The sequence below is a fragment of the Strix aluco genome, chromosome 18, assembly GCF_031877795.1.
Source record: "Strix aluco isolate bStrAlu1 chromosome 18, bStrAlu1.hap1, whole genome shotgun sequence".
Classification (NCBI taxonomy): Eukaryota; Metazoa; Chordata; class Aves; order Strigiformes; family Strigidae; genus Strix; species Strix aluco.
This window is the reverse complement of record NC_133948.1, coordinates 14,729,247-14,747,238: the sequence shown is the minus strand read 5'-3', so window position 1 is coordinate 14,747,238 and position 17,992 is coordinate 14,729,247. Positions and strand designations below refer to the sequence as shown.

General features: G+C 56.7%; 2 protein-coding genes across 4 annotated transcripts in view; one reads left to right on the top strand and one right to left on the bottom strand.

The window, feature by feature from the left end:
* Positions 1–3,199: 3,199 nt before the first annotated feature.
* Positions 3,200–10,036, top strand: TESC (tescalcin). Of its 2 annotated transcripts, XM_074844278.1 has the most exons (8): positions 3,200–3,398; positions 7,332–7,401; positions 8,392–8,472; positions 8,726–8,865; positions 8,951–9,012; positions 9,083–9,190; positions 9,619–9,666; positions 9,771–10,036. In XM_074844278.1, the coding sequence occupies exons 1-8, from the start codon at positions 3,341–3,343 to the stop codon at positions 9,846–9,848; spliced, it is 645 nt and encodes a 214-aa protein (XP_074700379.1). In that variant the 5' UTR covers positions 3,200–3,340; the 3' UTR covers positions 9,849–10,036. The 2 variants fall into 2 exon arrangements, with proteins under 2 accessions (XP_074700379.1, XP_074700378.1); XM_074844277.1 differs by lacking the exon at positions 3,200–3,398 and having other exon boundaries at positions 3,921–7,401.
* A 5,953-nt stretch (positions 10,037–15,989) lies between these two features.
* The window catches only part of FBXW8 (F-box and WD repeat domain containing 8), a 51,728-nt gene continuing 49,725 nt past the window's right edge, over positions 15,990–17,992 (bottom strand). For both annotated transcript variants that reach the window (XM_074844571.1, XM_074844572.1), the window contains one exon: positions 15,990–17,709. In XM_074844571.1, coding sequence (XP_074700672.1) covers positions 17,565–17,709 — 145 coding nt within the window. In that variant the 3' untranslated portion in view covers positions 15,990–17,564. The remainder of the gene's footprint in view (positions 17,710–17,992) is intronic.

Below are 17,992 nucleotides of genomic sequence, written 5' to 3'. Positions count from 1 at the left end.
TTGAGGGTTGAAAGCAGATCCCAAAAGATTCCTAGCAGGGATGCAAGGCTGGGAAGAGTGATGCTGGTAGCTGAGAACAGGCATGCAGGAGCAGGGCGTGGGCTCCCCGATGCCAGCCTCAGCTCTGCGACGGCGCCGCTGTCAGTGAAGCCCCCGGTTTCCTGGGTTTCATGCTCCCCTCTGCCAAACGGGCAGGCTCTTGACACCTTGCCCCTCTCAAGTGCATCAAGAAAGTTGCCACATTCCGAGCTCGTAGGAGTCCTCAGCAGGAGGTGCTGCCTGGATGCCAGGTAGAACCATGCTATAAAAAAGCCACAGGAGTCAACAGAAAGCTGCCCAGCGTTCCTCTGAAAACTGGTGGCTGGACAATGCACATCAACGTGCTCTGTACTTTAAGATGGGGCTCCCAGAGTAGCGGGCAGAGCCCATTATACCCATCTTTCTGGGGCCACCCTGCGTTTATAGTCTGGACAGGAAGCGTGGGAGCTGCTCCTCTGGCGGTTCGTGCGCGTCGCCCACCCACAGACTCTTAACCATTTCCGTTTTTGCGTGGGGTGCAAAAGGGAAACGTTACTGTGCAACAGGGGACGGACGTACTGCAAGTGACTTACGTACACGAGCAGCCCAGCCAGCCCTGTGACTAAAACCTCTCATCCCTTCGGCAAACGCTTTGTTGGAGGAGCTGTCCCCTCAGACAGGTGTGCCCACCTGCTTTGCTGTGCCCACCACGTCACCACATGGTTCTGTGGGTGTCGGTGTCGCCCAGGAGCGCCAGCACGGCCTTGTACGTGCCAGAACCGGAGAGACCAGAGGCATTTCAGTAGGCACTGCACAACGTCAGCACAGGGTCCAAGTCTGGCTTTGGGTTTTCAGACAAAATGAAGGGAAATGGCACATAAAGGTTTTGTTCTTGGTTTTATTCCCATTTAGTTAGACACACCAGCCGCCTCGATCCGCGTTCCTGCTGCTGCCTGTGGGGTAGGCTGCATGGTGTGCTGGGTTGAGTCCTGAGTCTTGGTGAGGAGGAATTCCCATGTAAGTATTTGCAGCTGTGGGAGCCCAAGCATCCAGGGTGGCCAGGGGAAACTGAAACCCCCCCCAAGGATCTCTATCTATCCCTGCTTGACCAATGTCTTGAAATGCACATCAGTTCCCACAGGCTGAGCATCCGAGGTGCAGCACGGCCGGGAAATGGCTCTTTGGGCTGGTGGAGGGCACACAGGAGGGGTTGGCCTACACATCAGGTGGCCCCTCTGTCCCCTCCTTCTCTCCTGGCAGCACAGGTGTCTCTACAGTCACCATTTTCCCAGGAAGACAGCAGTGGATCCATAAAGTTCCCTGTGTGAGTAATGTCTGGGTCCGTGTGAATGCACATATGTTAAAGGTGACGTGTATATACATCACAATTTGTCCTGTCATGGCTGTGCAGAGCTCACCCAGGAGAAGGGATGTTTTGCTTTCCTGGGGAAGGTGGGATTGCTGCCCTTCTCTTGTCTGGCTGCACTCACCCACCATCCCACCGAGCAGAAAGACTGTCCAGGTTGGTCTGGTGCAGTACCCAGTCCTCTGGGCCCGAGCCCTTCAGCTAATGCCATCTCCTCCCTTTTCTGTCTGTCATCTATCCTGGGTGCTGTCATGTTAAAATGGCTTTCTGGAGGATACAGGAGAAAAATGCAGAGAGGGAAAAAGAGGAGGCTGGGAGAGGGCAGGAAGCAAGTAGTAATGGCTGGCTGGATTCGGGGAATGGCAGAGAGCTGAGCAGCAGCCTGGGGGGGTTCCGAGCGGTGCCACTGGGCTGTGGGGCTCAGGGTGTGTTATGCAGGTTCCCAGACTTCCCCTCGCAGGGTGGAGGGCTGTGGGCAGCAGCCTGCCCGCAGGAGGCTTGTCCTCCCTTACAGGTCTGTGTCTGGATCTGGGGGTGCTTGTGAGAGGCTGAAGAGCTGCTCAGGCCCTTCCCCAGTGAAGGGTGTTCGCTGGGACCGCTGAGGGTGCAGCATCCTCGTGGGACACCCACCCCCTCTGCACCCATCCTGCCACCCAGGGCCAGCGGGGACAGGCTGCAGCGTGCCCTGCCACCCCCCTCCAGAGCCGAGGGCACGGCGTGTGGCCTCTGTGATGGACCATGGCAGTTTGTCACCAACCTGTCCAGGAAAAATGGAGGCCCCAAGACCCTACGCACCAGCCAGCCCTGCCTCTGGCTGCGTCCTCTGAGGCTGTGCCGCTGCAGTCAGGAGGGCAGGGGGAGGGAAGGACTCTGTGGGGCTGGAGGAGGGCTCTTGGGGATCTTCTGCTCCCTTCCAGGCCACCTTCACGTTCACAGCAGGTTGCTCAGGGTCTTGTCCTGACTAGTTCTAAGCAGCTCCAAGGGCTGTCGCAGCTCTGTGGGCCTGACCTGCCTCCCTGGTGGCTCTTCCTCCCCCACGAGGACCCAGGGACTGGCTGCGGGGGCAAGAGCAGAGGTGTATGTGTTACCCCTCTCTCCTCCCCTCCTCCTTTTGGTGGGGAACACCTGGGCTAGACAAAAAGGCACATTAGGTGAAAAAATGCCCCCGGCCTGAAGGGTGAGGACTCCTGAGCCCCAGGGTTACCCTGACACTGACAGCTGTGGTTGCAGGATGGGGACATCTCTCTTTTTTTTTTTTTTTTTTTTAAAAAAAACCAACAAAACTGACAGGTGTTTCATTGGATCTGGAACAACTGGAGGCTGGAAATGATTTGGTTCCTTTCCTGTTTATATTTGGCTTTTAAAAAATAAACCACACTGACTTGCTACCTCCTGCCCCGGCGTGCTGTGCTGTCTGAGCTGCTGCTCTTTCTCTAAACCACTGCCTTGTCCCTGGGAGGGGGTTTGCTCATCCCCTGCCCTCAGGGGAGGCTGCCGTGTCTCTCGCAAGGCTGGACCCCAGTCTAGCACCAAGAAAGATGGTGACAGAACCACCCACCTCTGCGCTGGGCCCTGCCAAACCTGCCTGTCTGCTGCTGCCTCCACCGCCTGGGGTCACAGCCAGCACCTCTGGCCCTAAGGAGGGCCGGGTTTCTCTTTTGCGGGGGGTGGATCCTGTGTCACCCCTCTGTCTATCCCCCTTTTTCTCTTCCCACCCTCCCCCGTCCCTGTGCGGTCCGGGTCCTATCCACGCCGGCCCGCTGGTGGGTCTGTTAACTCTGGAACCTAACGACGGCGCGCGGCGGCGGGGAGCTCAGGGACCCGGGGGAGCCGCGCCGCCGCTGCCGCCTCCCTCCCCGCCGCGCCCGCCCTTATAAACGGCAGCGGCGGCGGCTCCCGGTGCAGCGGCCCGCGGCGCGGGGCCTCCCGGCACGGCGCGGCCCGGCCCGGCCCGGCATGGGCTCCGCGCACTCCGTGCCCGCCGAGATGCGGGAGCTGGCGGACAGGACCGGCTGTGAGTACCGCCCGCCGCGGGGCTCCCGGAGCAGCCCGGCCCGGGGGCACCTTGGCCGGGCCCTGCCCGCTGCCTCCCCGCTGCCCCCGGCTCCGCGCACTCCCGCGGAGGGGGACACAGGCTGCGCGGCCCGGGGGGGTGCAGGACGGGTCACCTGGGGGGTGCAGGGATGTCAGCGGGGGATGGAGAGGTGAAGGAGGAGGGGGGGGGAAGGGGGGAGGTGTCGGCTTGTCACCCGGGGGTGTCACCGGGGGCGGCGGGAGGGGGATGCACCCGTGTCACCCCGGTGCCGCACTGCTGCCAGCCGGGGCGCCGAGCCTGCCCACGTGGGGGCCCCGGCAGCGCTGCCCACCCACGCCGCTAGTGCAAGAAATTGTCCCCACGCCGCTGCTTTGCCCGGGGGCCACCGGCTCCGCTGCCACCGGCGATGCTCCGGGGGCTGGGACCGGGCGGAGCGCCCGGCGGCGCGGGGGAAGGGACGAGCAGGCCGGGGCGGGGGCGGGGGGAGAGGGGGGCAGCAGGGAGGTGGCCCGGGGCCCCGGGCAGGGCTCGGCGCGGGGACCGGGGCCATCGTGTCCCTCCGGGGAGATGTCACCGCTGCAGGACACGCGGGACGGGACGTGGCCAGCTCCGGGCACAGAGGTCGGGCTGCTTCCGCCTGGGTCCTCCGGGTCCCGCCGTACCGGGAGGGGGCTCTGGCGGAGGGAGGGCTGGAGGGGGCAGCTCTGCCCACGGCCAAGGACGGGCCGGGGTCGGGGGGGTCACATCGCCCTTCCTCCCCTCTCACTCCTCCTCCTCCTCCCCCTCACTGGAGGAAGTCAGCCCCCCCCCCCGCAGCCTGGGCAGCCCCCGGGGTTCGAGCGTGGCAGCCCAGGGTGGGAGGAGGTTTCGGGGACCGCCGTGGGCTGGGGGTCCTGCCACCCCGGTGCTGCCCGCAGCAGGCAGGGCCCACGCAGGCAGCGCTGCCCGTGGGCTTTTCTCCAGCACCCACCCGTGGGAGGCACCTGCCTCACGCACAAGTGCCACTGTGAATCGGTCCTGCAACACCCAAAAAAGTCTCATCAAAACCAGAGGGTGGGGTGGGGGGAGTGCGGTGACCCCATGCCACGACCGGGGTGCATGTAGCGTGCTGCTGGCAGGACTCACGGGGCTCCCACCGTGCTGTATTTTCCCAGAAAAACCTGGGGAAAGCAGTTTTTTTACAGGCTTGCTGCTGTGGTACAACCTCGTGGAGGGCATCGCAGTCACCCGTGGGGCCTTGGGAAGAGCAGGGACAGGGCAGAGCTCCCTGCGGGTCCCCAGGATGTGCCCATGGCATGTTTCTTTGCCTTCTCCCCCACTGCCTTAACCCCGAAAAGCCTCAAGGGACCCTCAGCTGCCTGTGTGGGGCCATCGGGGCCGGTTCCCGTCCCTGCTGCCGCGTGCCCCATCACGAAGCTGCAGCAGCGGCGTCTGCCTGATGCTGAAGAGGCTCCTCCCGGGACGTGTCATCTTTTCTTGCACCCAGGCTGGTCCCACAAGGCAAAACACAGCACGGGGATGGCAGCACAGGCCTGAGCCCCTCCAGTGCACCTCTTTCCCAGGGGGGTGCCCTTTCCTCAAGCAGCACAACCCGCTGCAGGCTGGGAAACAGCAAACTCAGCGCCTTTTGGTTTAAATACCATTTTTTTTCCCCCTATAGCGTAGGTTGTTGTGCTTGGACACGGGCCTGCAGCATCAGAGCACTGAGGATGTTTCTGAGCGATACGAGCAGCCGCTGCTGCCCTTGAGCCAGTCCTTCTCACAGAAAAGCCTTTGCCCTTTGTGCAGGTGCAGCTTTTTTTCTGGAAAGCAGCCGAGCACTGCTGCCCTTCGCAGGACCGGTGCAGTCCTCAGAGACCTGCCTGCACCGCAGCCCTGCACCAGGCGAATAAGACCTGGGTTTGGGGAAAGAGGGAGCAAAAGCTCTCTTTTTTGCCTTGCAGCTGTGGGCTGGAAGCGGAGCAGGGCTGGACTGACCATGAGCATCCAGCCAGTTTTCCTGTCATGTCCGTGTCTGGGACATTTTTTTGAGAGATCAAAGATTTTGGTGTGCAACCAAGTCCCAGATGCTGAAGGCTTGGTGGCCCAGCTGCTCCCATGGTGACGGCGATGTTGTCAAGGGAGAACGTGAAAGGTCACTTCTTCATGGCCAAAATTGGAAAGCAAAGTCCAGAGAAAGTTTCCATATGTGTGTGGACAGCAGCAGAGCACCATCCAGAGAGGGATTAGGGAAAGAAACATCTTATGGGTGAATCGGTGGTGCCTGTGCAGCCGGGTGTCACCACCTGAGAGCCAGTGGGTTGGGAGGGGGGACCCCCCAGAGCCCATCCAGGGGGCTTAAACGGCCTCATCCTGCAAAGGGGCTGGTGGCTGCCAGCACGGGCAGCGATCAGGGCAGGCACGGAGCCCCAGCAACAAGCACAGATGGGTTTTCCAGTCCATTAATAGAGGTCTGTAAATGCTCAGCCTTACTGATCAATACAGTTTCTATTTCAAGGCTGTGAAACCACAGTCAGAAACGAGCAAGGACATTATTTAAACATAATAAAAGAGACAGAGGGAGCCAGGCAGCCAGCGAGCACCCGAGCTCAGTATTGACCTGTTGTCTTTCAGCCGCAGCAGTTAACCATTTGCAACCCCTCAATTATACTTTAACATGCTTTTATCTTTCTCCGCGCCACCAGGGAAGGCTGACAGCCAGCCACCGGCGCAGCCCTGCCCCGTGCCCAGCTCCGGCCACAGCCGCAGCGAGCGTGCGGGTCCAGCTGGCGCCTGGACAGACGCCACCGGCTCTTGCAAACAGTGCTGGGAGCCGCTTCCCTGGCCCCTGGGAATGGCTACTGTCAATATTTGCACGAGAGAGTCAGGCTCAGCATGTCTTGGGGGTTTGTAGAGCTGGGTTACAGCCTGTAAGCGCCTAGCTGGGAAAAAAAAAATAAAAGAACCTGTGACATGGGATTAAGGAGGTGAAAAGATGCTGCTGTTACCTCAGCGCCTGTGGGTCTCGAAGCAGGGCTGATGGGCACCCCGCTTCCAGCCCCTGCCCCAGGCTGATGCCCCGGGGGATGGTGCTTCCCTGGGGGAGGCAGCGCCCACCTCGATGGTTTAGGACTTCCCAGTGCCCCAGGTTCCCCAGAGCAGCAGCAGCTATTTCAAAGCCTGGCTTTGCTTTTTGGGTGTCAATGTGCCTCCTCTTCTCTCCAGCCTTTCCTTGCCACTGGTGGCTGCCATCAGCTTTGGGGTTTTCTTTTTTTTCGGTGTTATTTTCTGTCACTCAGCATGGCTGTGAGCACACGAACCTCCCAGCTGCAACAGAGCAACAGAGATGCCCCGGGGCAGGTTGAGATGTGCTCCCCGTGCATGGCTCCTGCCCACAGTGCCAACAAACCCCAAATTAAATGGTCAAGCCTGTTTGAAGAGTCTGCTACCAGGGATCTGGGGGGTGGTGGGATCCTGCCGTGCCATGTCATGCTGTGCTGTGCCATGCTGTGCCACGTCGTGCAGTGTGGGATGGGAGCTTCTGCAGACCAGGACTGGTGACAAACCAGCCCTTGGCATCACCCTGTCTCCCCTCTGCAGCAAGCAAGGGACAGAGCACACAGCGAGATGGACATTGTGGGGCTGCATGGAGCCACCAAAGGGAAACAGGGGTGGGGACAACTGTGCCAAGCAGTGCCCAGGGCCCTGCCCCACTGCCAGGGGGTGCAGCAGCAGGCAGCCTTTTGGCCATTGCTGGATGGGGTGGGCTTTGGTGGTGTCCCCAGGGAACAAGCTTTGTGGCAGGTTTTGGTGCCCACCAGTCTCCTCGTGTCCCTGGGCAGGACATGAGCTCTGCAGATGGGTGTCCCGGGGGGGGCTGCCCTGTGCCCAGGGAGCTCACCCCGCCGTCACCTCTCTCTTTTCCCCCAACAGTCACCTCTGAACAGATCGAGCACCTGCACCGGCGATTCAAGCAGCTGAGCCGGGACCAGCTGACGATCCGGTACGGTGCTGCCATTTCCACTGCTGGGGGATTCCTGCCACACCGGGGCTGGCCAGAGCATCGCCCGTGCCTCCTGCCTTCCCCGGCTGGCCAAGGAGGAGTGTGGCTTTCCCAGTCATCCCACGGCCATCCTGAGCTGGCTCTCTGCAGTGTGGCACTGCAAAGCATATGAGGAAAAATGAGCGATGAAGCAGAGGCCAGAGAACAGGGTCACTCCTGCCAAGCATCCTGTTTTCCCCCAGCTTTAAAATCAGTTTTGGGGAGGGAAGTGAGAAGTCCCCACACAGCAGCTACGGTGGGGTTTGCAGTTGTCCTTTCCCCCTCCTCGGTGTCTGTGCAGGCAATTGGGCACCAAAGCCACGACTTTGCTTCCTGGGAAAAGCTCTGACATGTCCAACCAGCTTCACCAGCCACACAAGGAAGCAGCACGGGCCGGGGAGCCCAGCTACCCTCTGCTTCCCCTCCCCGGGGATTATTTCTTGGCTCATTTGCTTTATAAAAAAGCTGATAGCAAATGACCAGCTCAACCTGGTGTCTGCAGCACAACATGGGGTGGCAGCGAGATGCAGCCGCACTGGCAAGGGCAGAGGAAACCAAGGGGAGAGTGGGCACCAAAAGCTCCTTCCCTCGCCTTGTCGAGCCCCTTTAGGAACCTTATTCCTGAGAAAACTCTCGGAAAACCATGCAGCCATTTGCAGGTCGGGCTGTGCAAAGGGCCCCCACATTGGCCCCAAGCTGCTGTGTCCCAGAGCTTCCCAAGCACCCATTTTAGTGGGGGCAAGAAAAATCCCCTGTAGCTGCAGCAAGCACAGACTGATGCAGCAGCATCATGTTTCAGCCTGAATTGAGGCAAATAGGGGTTTTTGTGCAAAAACCTATTTTTTTCCCATAATTGTTGAAAGAATGGGGTTGGGGCTTCTGCCCCAGCCCTGTGGTGACCATCACATCATCTCCCTCTCACATTTTAGGCTGTCTCTATTTCCTTTGCAGCAAGGAGAATTTTGACAGCATCCCCGACCTGGAGTTCAACCCGATTAGGGGGAAAATCGTCCATGCTTTTTTCGACAAGCGGTAAGAATGTCCCCAGCACAGCAGGGAGGGTCAGTGCATTTGGTTTATCCTCTGAAAGTGGAACATGGCTGGGGAAAGATCTTCTTAAAGGCTGGGAGGGATCAAGGGTGAAAATTGCAGACATTTAAGCTAAGTCTTAGGGAAAAACCAGTCCTAAAGCTTTGCTGAGGCACGCGCTGGGCTCTGTGGCAGGCTGGAGCGGGTGGCTGGGGGGGTTCTGGCTGCCCATTATTGGTGGTTCTGCTCTTGTCAGGAACCTACGTCAGGAGTCGGATGGGCTGGCAGACGAGATAAACTTCGAAGACTTCCTGACCATCATGTCCTACTTCAGACCCATCGAGATGAACATGGATGAGGAGCAGCTCGATCGCTTCAGGAAAGAGAAACTCAAATGTGAGGCTTGCCCAAAGCCCAGGGCTGGGGGAGGTGGTGGGAGGGGGCTCCCCTGACCCTGCCGCGCTCCTCTCGTCCCTCCCAGTCCTCTTCCATATGTACGACTCGGACCACGATGGGAAGATCACGCTGCAGGAGTACAGAAATGTAACGTATGGTCCCTCCCGCCCCATCACCACTGAATTCCCGGCCCCGACTTTGACCTGCTGCCTCGTAGGTGGTGGAGGAGCTGCTGTCGGGGAACCCCCACCTGGAGAAGGAGTCGGCACGGTCCATCGCTGATGGGGCCATGATGGAGGCAGCCAGCATCTGTGTGGGACAAATGGTGGGAGCTGGTTCCTTGCTCCACTACAGATGGTATCGAAAATGGGGCTGGAAGGCGTCTGTCCTGCCCAGGGTGTCTGCCTTATCCCAGGCTGCTTTGGCTGGAGAAGATTTTTTTTTCAGGCAGCAGCTTTCAGGGTTTTGGTTTTTTTTTTTTAACACTGTAAAAGCCCAAGGGGGATAAGCAAGGAGCACCCCATAAAGCACCATCCTTAGTGCTTGGGGCTTTAGTGCTTATAAAAAAGGCAGCTCCTTGCAGCCATGGTGGTTCTGGGAACTGATGTTGGGCTGGCCACGGGTCAGCACTGTGCACCCATGGGAGACACATCCCACAGCCCCGAGGGAACCACCCCCCCTCACCCAGTGCCATGAGGGCTCTGCCCCATCGGCGTGGGACAGCTGTAATGTTACCTCTCTTGCTGTGCACAGGGGCCGGACCAGGTGTATGAAGGCATCACCTTCGAAGACTTCCTCAAGGTTGGTGCCATCTCTGCTCATCTCCCCAGGAGGAGGGGGCCGGGCGGCTGCAGGGACCTGGGCGTTTGGGGCCCCCGGCCCCGCTCACCCCCTTCCCCTTGCAGATGTGGCAGGGGATCGACATCGAAACCAAGATGCACGTCCGCTTCCTCAACATGGACACCATTGCGCACTGCTACTGACCTCCAGCTCTCTCCTGGGAGCCAGAGGAAGAGGAGGAGGAGGAAGACGAGCACTCTGCAGCAGCTCCATGTTCCTGGCACGAAGCGCTTTGTACCTGCCCGCGTGCCTGTCCCGTAGTGGGGCTGCCTTCTGCTCTCTAGAAACATAAGAGGCTTTTATCTGTAATAAAAGGTATTTCTCTTTTTACTCCTTGCTGAGAAACGCTCCGTCCATCCATCGCCCAGTGTCTGGCAGGGTCTCTCCCTGTGCAGAAAGCCTCCACAAATCCTCGTGTCCCCATAAATCTGAATTTTTAGCCTCTGCTATGTGCTGCTCTGGAGAAGGAGCTGCCTAACTTGAGCTGTGAACCCCCTGAGCCCCATGGCCTGGGGAGTGAGTGCCAGCAGGGATGGGGATGCTGAGGGCAGGAGAGGAAGGCAGCACCCTCACCACCTGGAAAGGCAATTACATCCCTCTCCGCATCCCATGAGATGTTCAAGCCAACGAAGGTGGCAGCAGCACAAGTAATAACCCCAATTTAAACCAAAACCAGCCACCTTGGCTGCATCTGCCGGCCAGAGCCAGGCAGGAGGAGCAGTGTGGGACCACGCAACGGCCCGGACTTTGCTACCGGCGCCCCCCCACCGGGGCTGGGGCGCAGGCAGCAGGCATGAGGGAACATGGGGACGTGGGCTCCTGGCAGCCGGCTGGCTCCCACCCCCACATGTTCCTGCTAGAACAAGGCACCGGAGATAAGGGTTTGTTTACTGGTATTAATAACTGGATGGCTCGAGGCGGATTTCTGTCTCTACGGCAGCCTGAGCTAGGAAAGGAGGGGGAGAAAAAAGGGCAATGGCTATTTTTAGAAAAGCTGGAAAGATTTGTTTGTTTTATCAAAAATAGCTTCCCCTGGTGACATGTACACTCGATGGGAAAAAAGCCCCCGCCACAGCAAGCAGCCGGCAGCGCATGAGTAAAGGCTGGAGGGAGCGATGGATGCGCAGCCACCACAGCCCCGGCGCCAGCCCCTCCGTCCCCCGTGGGCACGAACAATTTCTCCTTCTGCTCTGCATTGGTGGGGGTTTTTGTGCTGCCCAGGCATCCCCACAGATAAGGACTCACCCTCACAGACTTTTGTAGCTTTGTCCCTCCGAATAACCCCGCTCTCCGTTCACAGCTGCTGGACCACAGCCCCGGCTCCAGAGTTGCTCCTCAGAGCCAGCAGCCGGAGAGCAGCTGCACTAACCCAGGGAAGGACAGTCCTCCCCTGCAATGCAGTCCTGTCCTGGGGAGACCCGTGCTGCTCGGCGGCACTGAGACAGGCTGGGGCTGACCTGGCTTCGGAGGGAGCCGCAGGGATGGAGCTGATCCCGTCTCGCAGCTCCACGCACGGGGGTTGTCACCACCCCTGGCATTGGTTGAGCTGTTGTGGAGCTGGCACACGGTGCTTGACCTGGGCTGGGTGGCAAGAGCCAGGGTTGGTGCCGGTGCTGCAGGCAGGGCTGAGCGCCAGGGCTGGGGAGGGGACAGCACTGGAGCTCCCAGCGATCCCAGTGCAGCCCTTCAGCCCTGAGGGTCGCCCAGTGCTGCCTGATGGCAGCTGCAGCCGTGTCTGCATGTGCAGGGCTCTGGGACTCTTTAGTCTTGTTCTGCTCTTGCTCCTCCCGACACCTCCATCATCTGGGCTCATCCCTGGCTGCACTGGCACCATCTGGAGCAGAGGCTCAGGGCCTGACCTCCCAGCTGAGGTTGAACCTCCTCCCGAACTTCCTCATCCTCCTCCTCCCCATGCCAGACCCTCGGTGCTCCCTTCCCTCCCCACACATGGCTTCTCCCAGATGCCCCCAGGTTCCAGGAGCAGACCCAGGCTCCTTTCTCCATCTTCTCACAGGAATTACCATAGAATCACAGAATCATTCAGGTTGGAAAAGCCCCTTGGGATCATCGAGTCCAACCCTCAGCCCGACTCTACAAAGTTCTCCCCTACCCCACATCCCCCAACATCTCATCCAAACGACCCTTAAACACACCGAGGGATGGTGACTCCACCCCCTCCCTGGGCAGCCTATTCCACTCTCTGACCACTCTTTCTCTGAAACATTTTTTCCTAATGTCCAGTCTAACCCCACCTAGGGATGCTGCAGAACTGTCCTGCTCCCCAGGCCGCGGCAGGGTCCATGCTGCCAGCCTCACCCTGCTCCCACAGCACTTGTGTGTAGCTGCACGGCCCTTTTCCACCCCTGACTCACCCCACAGGGCTGCCCCTCCCGAGCAAAGCCCTCGCTGCTGCTGCAGGGGCTGACAGAACATCGTGGTCCCACTCCCCCTTCACACTGTGGTTTTCTTGGAGGAGACATCAGTGCTTCTTGCAGCCAGCAAGGGCTGGGTACACTGTGCAATGCAGGGAAATAGAGGGCAGGAGGACTGAAGACTATTGATAAGAAGGTGATTGTTATCATAGAACCATAGAAGGGTTTGGGTTGGGAGGGACCTTACAGATCATCTAGTTCCAACCCCCTGCCATGGGCAGGGACACCTTCCACTAGCCCAGGTTGCCCAAAACCCCTTCCAACCTGGTCTTGAACCCTTCCAGGGAGGGGGAAGCCACAGCTTCTCCGAGCAATTATCCCTTGAGCTAATTAACTGTTCCCCAGATAAATAGGTGACAAAGAAAGTGTGGGAGCAGGGGCTGCGGGGAAGCAGAGGCAGGACCCAAAGCAAACTGGCTGCAGCGTATTTTGCCTTTGTTTGTGTTTGTCTTCTCTGCAGGAAATGGGATGGAGAGCAGGAGGGAGGGCTGCATGGAGCAGATGAAAGGGAGAGTGGAACGGGAGGGACCGGGGGGAGATAAGCCCAATCTTCACCCCAGCAAAGGGCTGATGATAAAGGCCAGAGCCCCAAGGCTGCGTACAGCCCTGCCTGTAGTAACAGTTCCTCCAGGTGGGCAGAGCATCGCTCCCACCGCCAGCAGAAAGCCAGGGCAGCGCAACGCGATGCTGACGTTACGCACAGCAAAACCCAATGAGATGGAGGATAATAATTCTATAAAGCACAGGAAAAACTGGCAGAGCACTGGGAAATCTGGCAAGGGTAATGTTTCTGTTGCAGACCACAGCAAAATCCGTCAAAGCCCAGAGCGTTCAATAAAGGATAATAGTTCTGTTACGGGGCACAGCAAGAGCTGCCAAGAAGCTGAGACCTGTGATGTGGCACAAAGCTCCACTGCAGACCCCAGCAGTGTCAGCAGAGGGTAATTGGAAAATTGAAGCCACTTTGCTGCGTCAGAAAGCTCAGGGAAGGCTGATAAAGGCTGAGCAGCATATCGCAGAGAGCAGGGACGGACTCGTGGTTCTGGAGGAGCAGGACTGAGCAACCCACAGGACTGCAGGGCAGGCGACCCAGGCACGGTGTTTTTTGGCACAGAGGGTATCTTGAACAGGTATCTTGACCCATCTCACCATCCCCACCCATCTCTCAGCCCCTGGAGCTTGGGACAAGCAGGAGAGACCAAAACAAAGGGGACACCTGCCTGGGAAGGGCAGGAGGCTCAGGAGAGCAGCAGGACAGCAGAGGAGCACGCAGTGATGGAGCCAGGGCAGCCAGCTGCAGCCCATAGCTGCAAGCTACATTTTGAGGAGCTCCTCCTTCCTTCGAGTGGCACCCTCTGATGCAGAGGTGACATAGTCACTGCCCCCCCCCCAACAAAGCCAGCAGCTGCCTTCCATGAAGATGCATTTGGCCCAGAGGCTGCAGGTCCATGTTTCTGGCCAGAAATTTGTCAATGGCACAAATCCTGATCTGGAACAGGCACTTTCCTCACTAGTTTCTACTGCTTAATCCATTGGTGCATCATCTGCCTACGGGGTCTCCGACCACTGCTGCCCCATCTCCCCTGGCAGCAGCAGGGACCCATCTCAGAGGTACGAGTGACTGGTAGGGGCTGGGACACCAGCATCAGCGAAAATGTATCTGAAGGTTTTAGGACCATACACAGAAGGGGGAAATGAGTGGCCAAATGTCACTGAAATAAAAGAGGGGACAGAGGGCATAAAGAAGTATTTTTTGCACCACTGTGGCTCATTGTACCACAGGCTCTCCCCTCTCCAACAGCAACCCAGACAGGGACTGACAGAGGTATCTTCATCTCTGGCCAAGGGCATGAAAGCAGACGCTGAGAGCAGGGAAGGCCCCAGGGTGGGAGGGGAAGTTGCTGCTCTGCAAAGCCAAGCTGCAGGGAAGGGGAGAGGAGTCAGAGACCCCCACAGTCCCCCTCTGCACAAAGAGCACCCGCTGTTCCTCCTCCCACCACTCCTCAGCACCAGGAGAGGGGATGGCAGCCCACAAGACACTGGAATCGCTCTTCCCCCACTGCCAAGGTGGTCAAGGACACAAAACAGAGGCAAAAAGTGTTTTCTTGGGCCTTTGCTGGTGGCTTGGGCCCAAAGTATGTGGAGGGACAGCTGGGGTTTTTCCAGTAGAGCACTACAGCTGAGTGTGTCCTCACGTCCTTCGCATCGAGACGGTTTTGCTGTGCACCACCCTCCCTCTTCCCTGAAGTCAGAGCTCCAGAGCCTGGCAGCAGCTGGAGGCTGTGATACAGAGACAGCCTCCCCCTTTGATCACATATTCTCTTTGGAGAATAGCAGGAAAATTTATGTGCAGGGATCCTTCTCACGAAGACAATAGACACCTCTTTTTTGCTAAGGATCATTGTCATCAAGAGCAGAAACCAGTTGTTCTTGAGGCTCTTCACTCCAAACTACAACCTCCTTTGATGGCTTCTGATTGTCAGGTGTCCCCAACTACCCAGCCCAGGGGACAGGCACCAGCCTGGCACACTGCACCACACTCTCACAGCCTGTGAGCCTTCACCTTCAGTCTAACCTCTGCCTGCTCAATCCACAACCCTGGTCCAACAGGGCCTGAGTGGGGCTCCTCACCTCGAACCCTGCCCTCAGCCCCAGGCACCACCCACCCCAGAAGAGATGGTGGGATACAACAGGGGTCTGCTGGGACAAGAGTCCACCTCTGCCCCTACCTACCACAAACTGGTAGCACTGACAAGTCCTAAGGAGTGCCCAGAGGGGAAAACCAAAGGTGGCATCTATCTCTGGTAAAGACTGGATGGTGACTCCATTCTTGCTCTTCAAGGTATTAGGGAAGAGGCTCCATTGAAGTGTCACCTAACCCTGGCAAAGATGTAAACAGTCACAATTGCATTTGCCACACTCCAGCACCCACTTCAGCACAGTATTAATGATTACCCAGGGAATTAGGACAACATCCCTTTTCAGAAAGAAAAATTGAACTGGCAACATGGATACTCTCCAACAGCCTAAGTGCCCTCATTTGCATTATGAATACTAGTTAAATACATACACAATCTTCTGCTGTGGTACAACCTTCCTAAACGAATTCCAGTGACAGGAAAAACAGACCAAAAGGACCACCCTCCAATCCACCCCGAGGAGCTGCATCCGGGCCGTGAGCCAGCGAAACGGTGGCTGTGGGAACAGAATTTCTCTCTCCACTGGAGGTGATGCAAGCCTTCTGCTGTCTGGATGGGTTGATGTCTGGCCCCAAATGAACTGATGATTGTAGGTCTTCTCTGCACAAGAAAGCAAACACCCCTACAAATGCAGGTGCTGCAAAGCATCCACTTTCTAGCTGCTCAGTGATTACCAGGGCTGGGGAGCAGTAAGGAGGCAGCTCTGCTGCTGGCAGTGCAGAAAGAGAAGGGAAGTGCAGAGGTGGACTCCAGGAAAAGGGCTCGACACACACCAGCACAAGACAAACTTATCTGCTACTCGCAGCAGGGAGATGAAGAAAGAACAAAGCTGTCCCGAGATAATGAGGCAAGATAAGGAGAGGCAAAGTCAAAACAAGCCAAGGGTGTATTAAGTGAGACGGGGCAGCAGGTCGCAGCACCGAGGGGAAGAGAACAATGACAGCAGCAGCTCTCTCTGTTCAGCCACATCAGAAGACACGGGGCTGGAGCAACCCACAAAATTATTTGTGCTGCAGAAACTATTATTTATTTGACAGGTTTCAGCTGACCTCTTGTCCAAACCATGTATCTGTGACACTTCTTGCTCTTCCAGGAATGAAGGGAGCTGGCTTCCCAAAAGGGCAGTGGAAGGAAAAGAAGAAAAGACCAAAGCTTTATGAAAGATAAAATTTATTGGTCAGACTGAGTGACTATGCCCCTTGCACAACCTGTATCAGTCCATCACAAGGAAAAAGCTAACTGTTAAAAACCACACATGTGAAAGTTGGCCTAGGGGGTCGCAGAAAACCACCCCGAAGACAATGAAGAGGCAGGAGGGCAGCACGAAGCTCCCCAGGGGCTGCCTCAGTGACTGGCTAAGAGCTGAAGGGACAGTCCAGCCAGCCCCTCTCCTGCAGGTTCCAGCACATTTCCTGCACTCCTCCCCAGCACTGTACTTGTAAATTGATTCCATTAAGCCAGCAAAAAGGTGTTAAGTTAAAACTTAACCTCAATTTAAACTTCATTTACATGGCTTTGGCTTGTAGGAGGAAGTTTACAAGGGCAAATCACAACCATAAAATAGTTTTAAAACAGTAAAACATACCATGCAGGACTGGAGCTCTTGTTCACTAAATCGGTTCTACCTATGTCAGTGCAACTTGGGTTTAAGATAAAGCCTTACTCCTCGTTTTCACCTGAGGTACCACAGTTTCCCTTCAGCCTGGATGCTTCTCCACAGCACTAGTGCTAACTGCCCATGCAGAGGGATTGCGGCCAGTTCATCCCTTCTCTTTCATTACACCAACATGATCAATTCCCAGCTTGGACGTGAGGACAATGTTGGAAACCCAAGTCCCAGCCACCTGGGAAAAACCTCCAGGTGCTGAGGAAGGGTGTGATCCAGCAAAGAACATACCTGACAACTAACCTGAGACATGACGGCCTTTTGTTGCAGCGCTCTGGGGCTAGTTCACCCTAACAGACTTATGAACAGAAAACCCGCAAACACATGTACATAAACAATTAGAAAAGATTTAATCCAGAATTTTAGAGACTTAAAAAAATAATTTGTTTTAAAATAATTCTGATGCGTGTGGCTTGCTGAATTTCCAAGCATCCAGCCCGGCCAAGGCCAACCTTCCCCTCCCTCTCTCCACCACACTCCCCCTCTCCCAGCCACCATAACCTTTTGTGCATGGTCCTGTTCCTAGACACATTCCGATGCACTCCAAGGAAAAGAAGAATGAGCAGCTCATTACAAGGGAAGAAATTTCAAACATGTGGCTCAGCAAGATGCTTCTTCCAAGTCCTTGGTGGGTTTTTTTCCCCTCTCAGGATAGGCGTGAGCTCCTCAGTGTGCTCCCAGCCCCCCACCAGTGGCAGTTGGCCACTTGGGGCTCTCTCTCGCTTCCCGACCGCATCCTCTGCCAAATGGGAGCAGCAGTGTTTTTCCCACAAGCAGTGGGAAGGAGTATTTTTGTTTACACTGAAGTGTACTGTTCCCCTTGACTCTTCAGTCTCTCCGTTCCACCACAGTGGACCTTTGAACATCTGCACAGCAACATATTTTACTGATACGCTCAAGGGCAGCCATACTTTCTGTTCTGGTTCATATCCCCAAGTTTTCAGCAAATGCTCAGCCCATTTGATGTGCCTGCGGCCCATCTTTCTGGCGTTTCTCCCGTGTGGATCTCCTTTTTGCCTTTGGCAGAGGGCTGGACCACAGAAGCCAAGTAAAGTGAGTTACCTAAATGTTATCATAGGGAACGGCAAGGCCAATGTTGTAGTTGTAACCAGTCACTTCATCGTAGGAAGAGCGGCAGATAGGAAGGATGCTTTCTACAGCCAACTGGTCCACTGAGAACTCGTAGGCATAAATGATTCCTCGATGCCTGGACAAAACACAACCAGGACACACCATTTTGCCTTAATTATATATTTCAACAGGGGAAACGAACAAAGTTAGAGACTGTCATAAAGATTCAATGCTGAATATAAAAACCCATTCCTTCTGCACTAAGGCTGTGCAGTTTTAACAGAGAAAACTGCCTCCTGCCTCCTTGCAGGGACCCCACCAAGCCCTGGAAATGAACAGTGAATCATTCACATTAGCACTGCAGAGACATGACTGTCATCTGCTGAAACACTTCTAGTCTATTCAGGAACAGGGAAGAT

What these genes read in the sequence shown, in the direction of transcription:
- TESC (XM_074844277.1), top strand. Translation starts at nt 7,244, where the DNA reads ATGAGCTCTGCAGATGGGTGTCCCGGGGGGGGCTGCCCTGTGCCCAGG. An exon ending in CAGGAAAGAGAAACTCAAAT is followed by an intron (nt 8,866 to 8,950) that starts GTGAGGCTTGCC and finishes CGTCCCTCCCAG; the next exon opens with TCCTCTTCCATATGTACGAC. An exon ending in GCATCTGTGTGGGACAAATG is followed by an intron (nt 9,191 to 9,618) that starts GTGGGAGCTGGT and finishes TGCTGTGCACAG; the next exon opens with GGGCCGGACCAGGTGTATGA.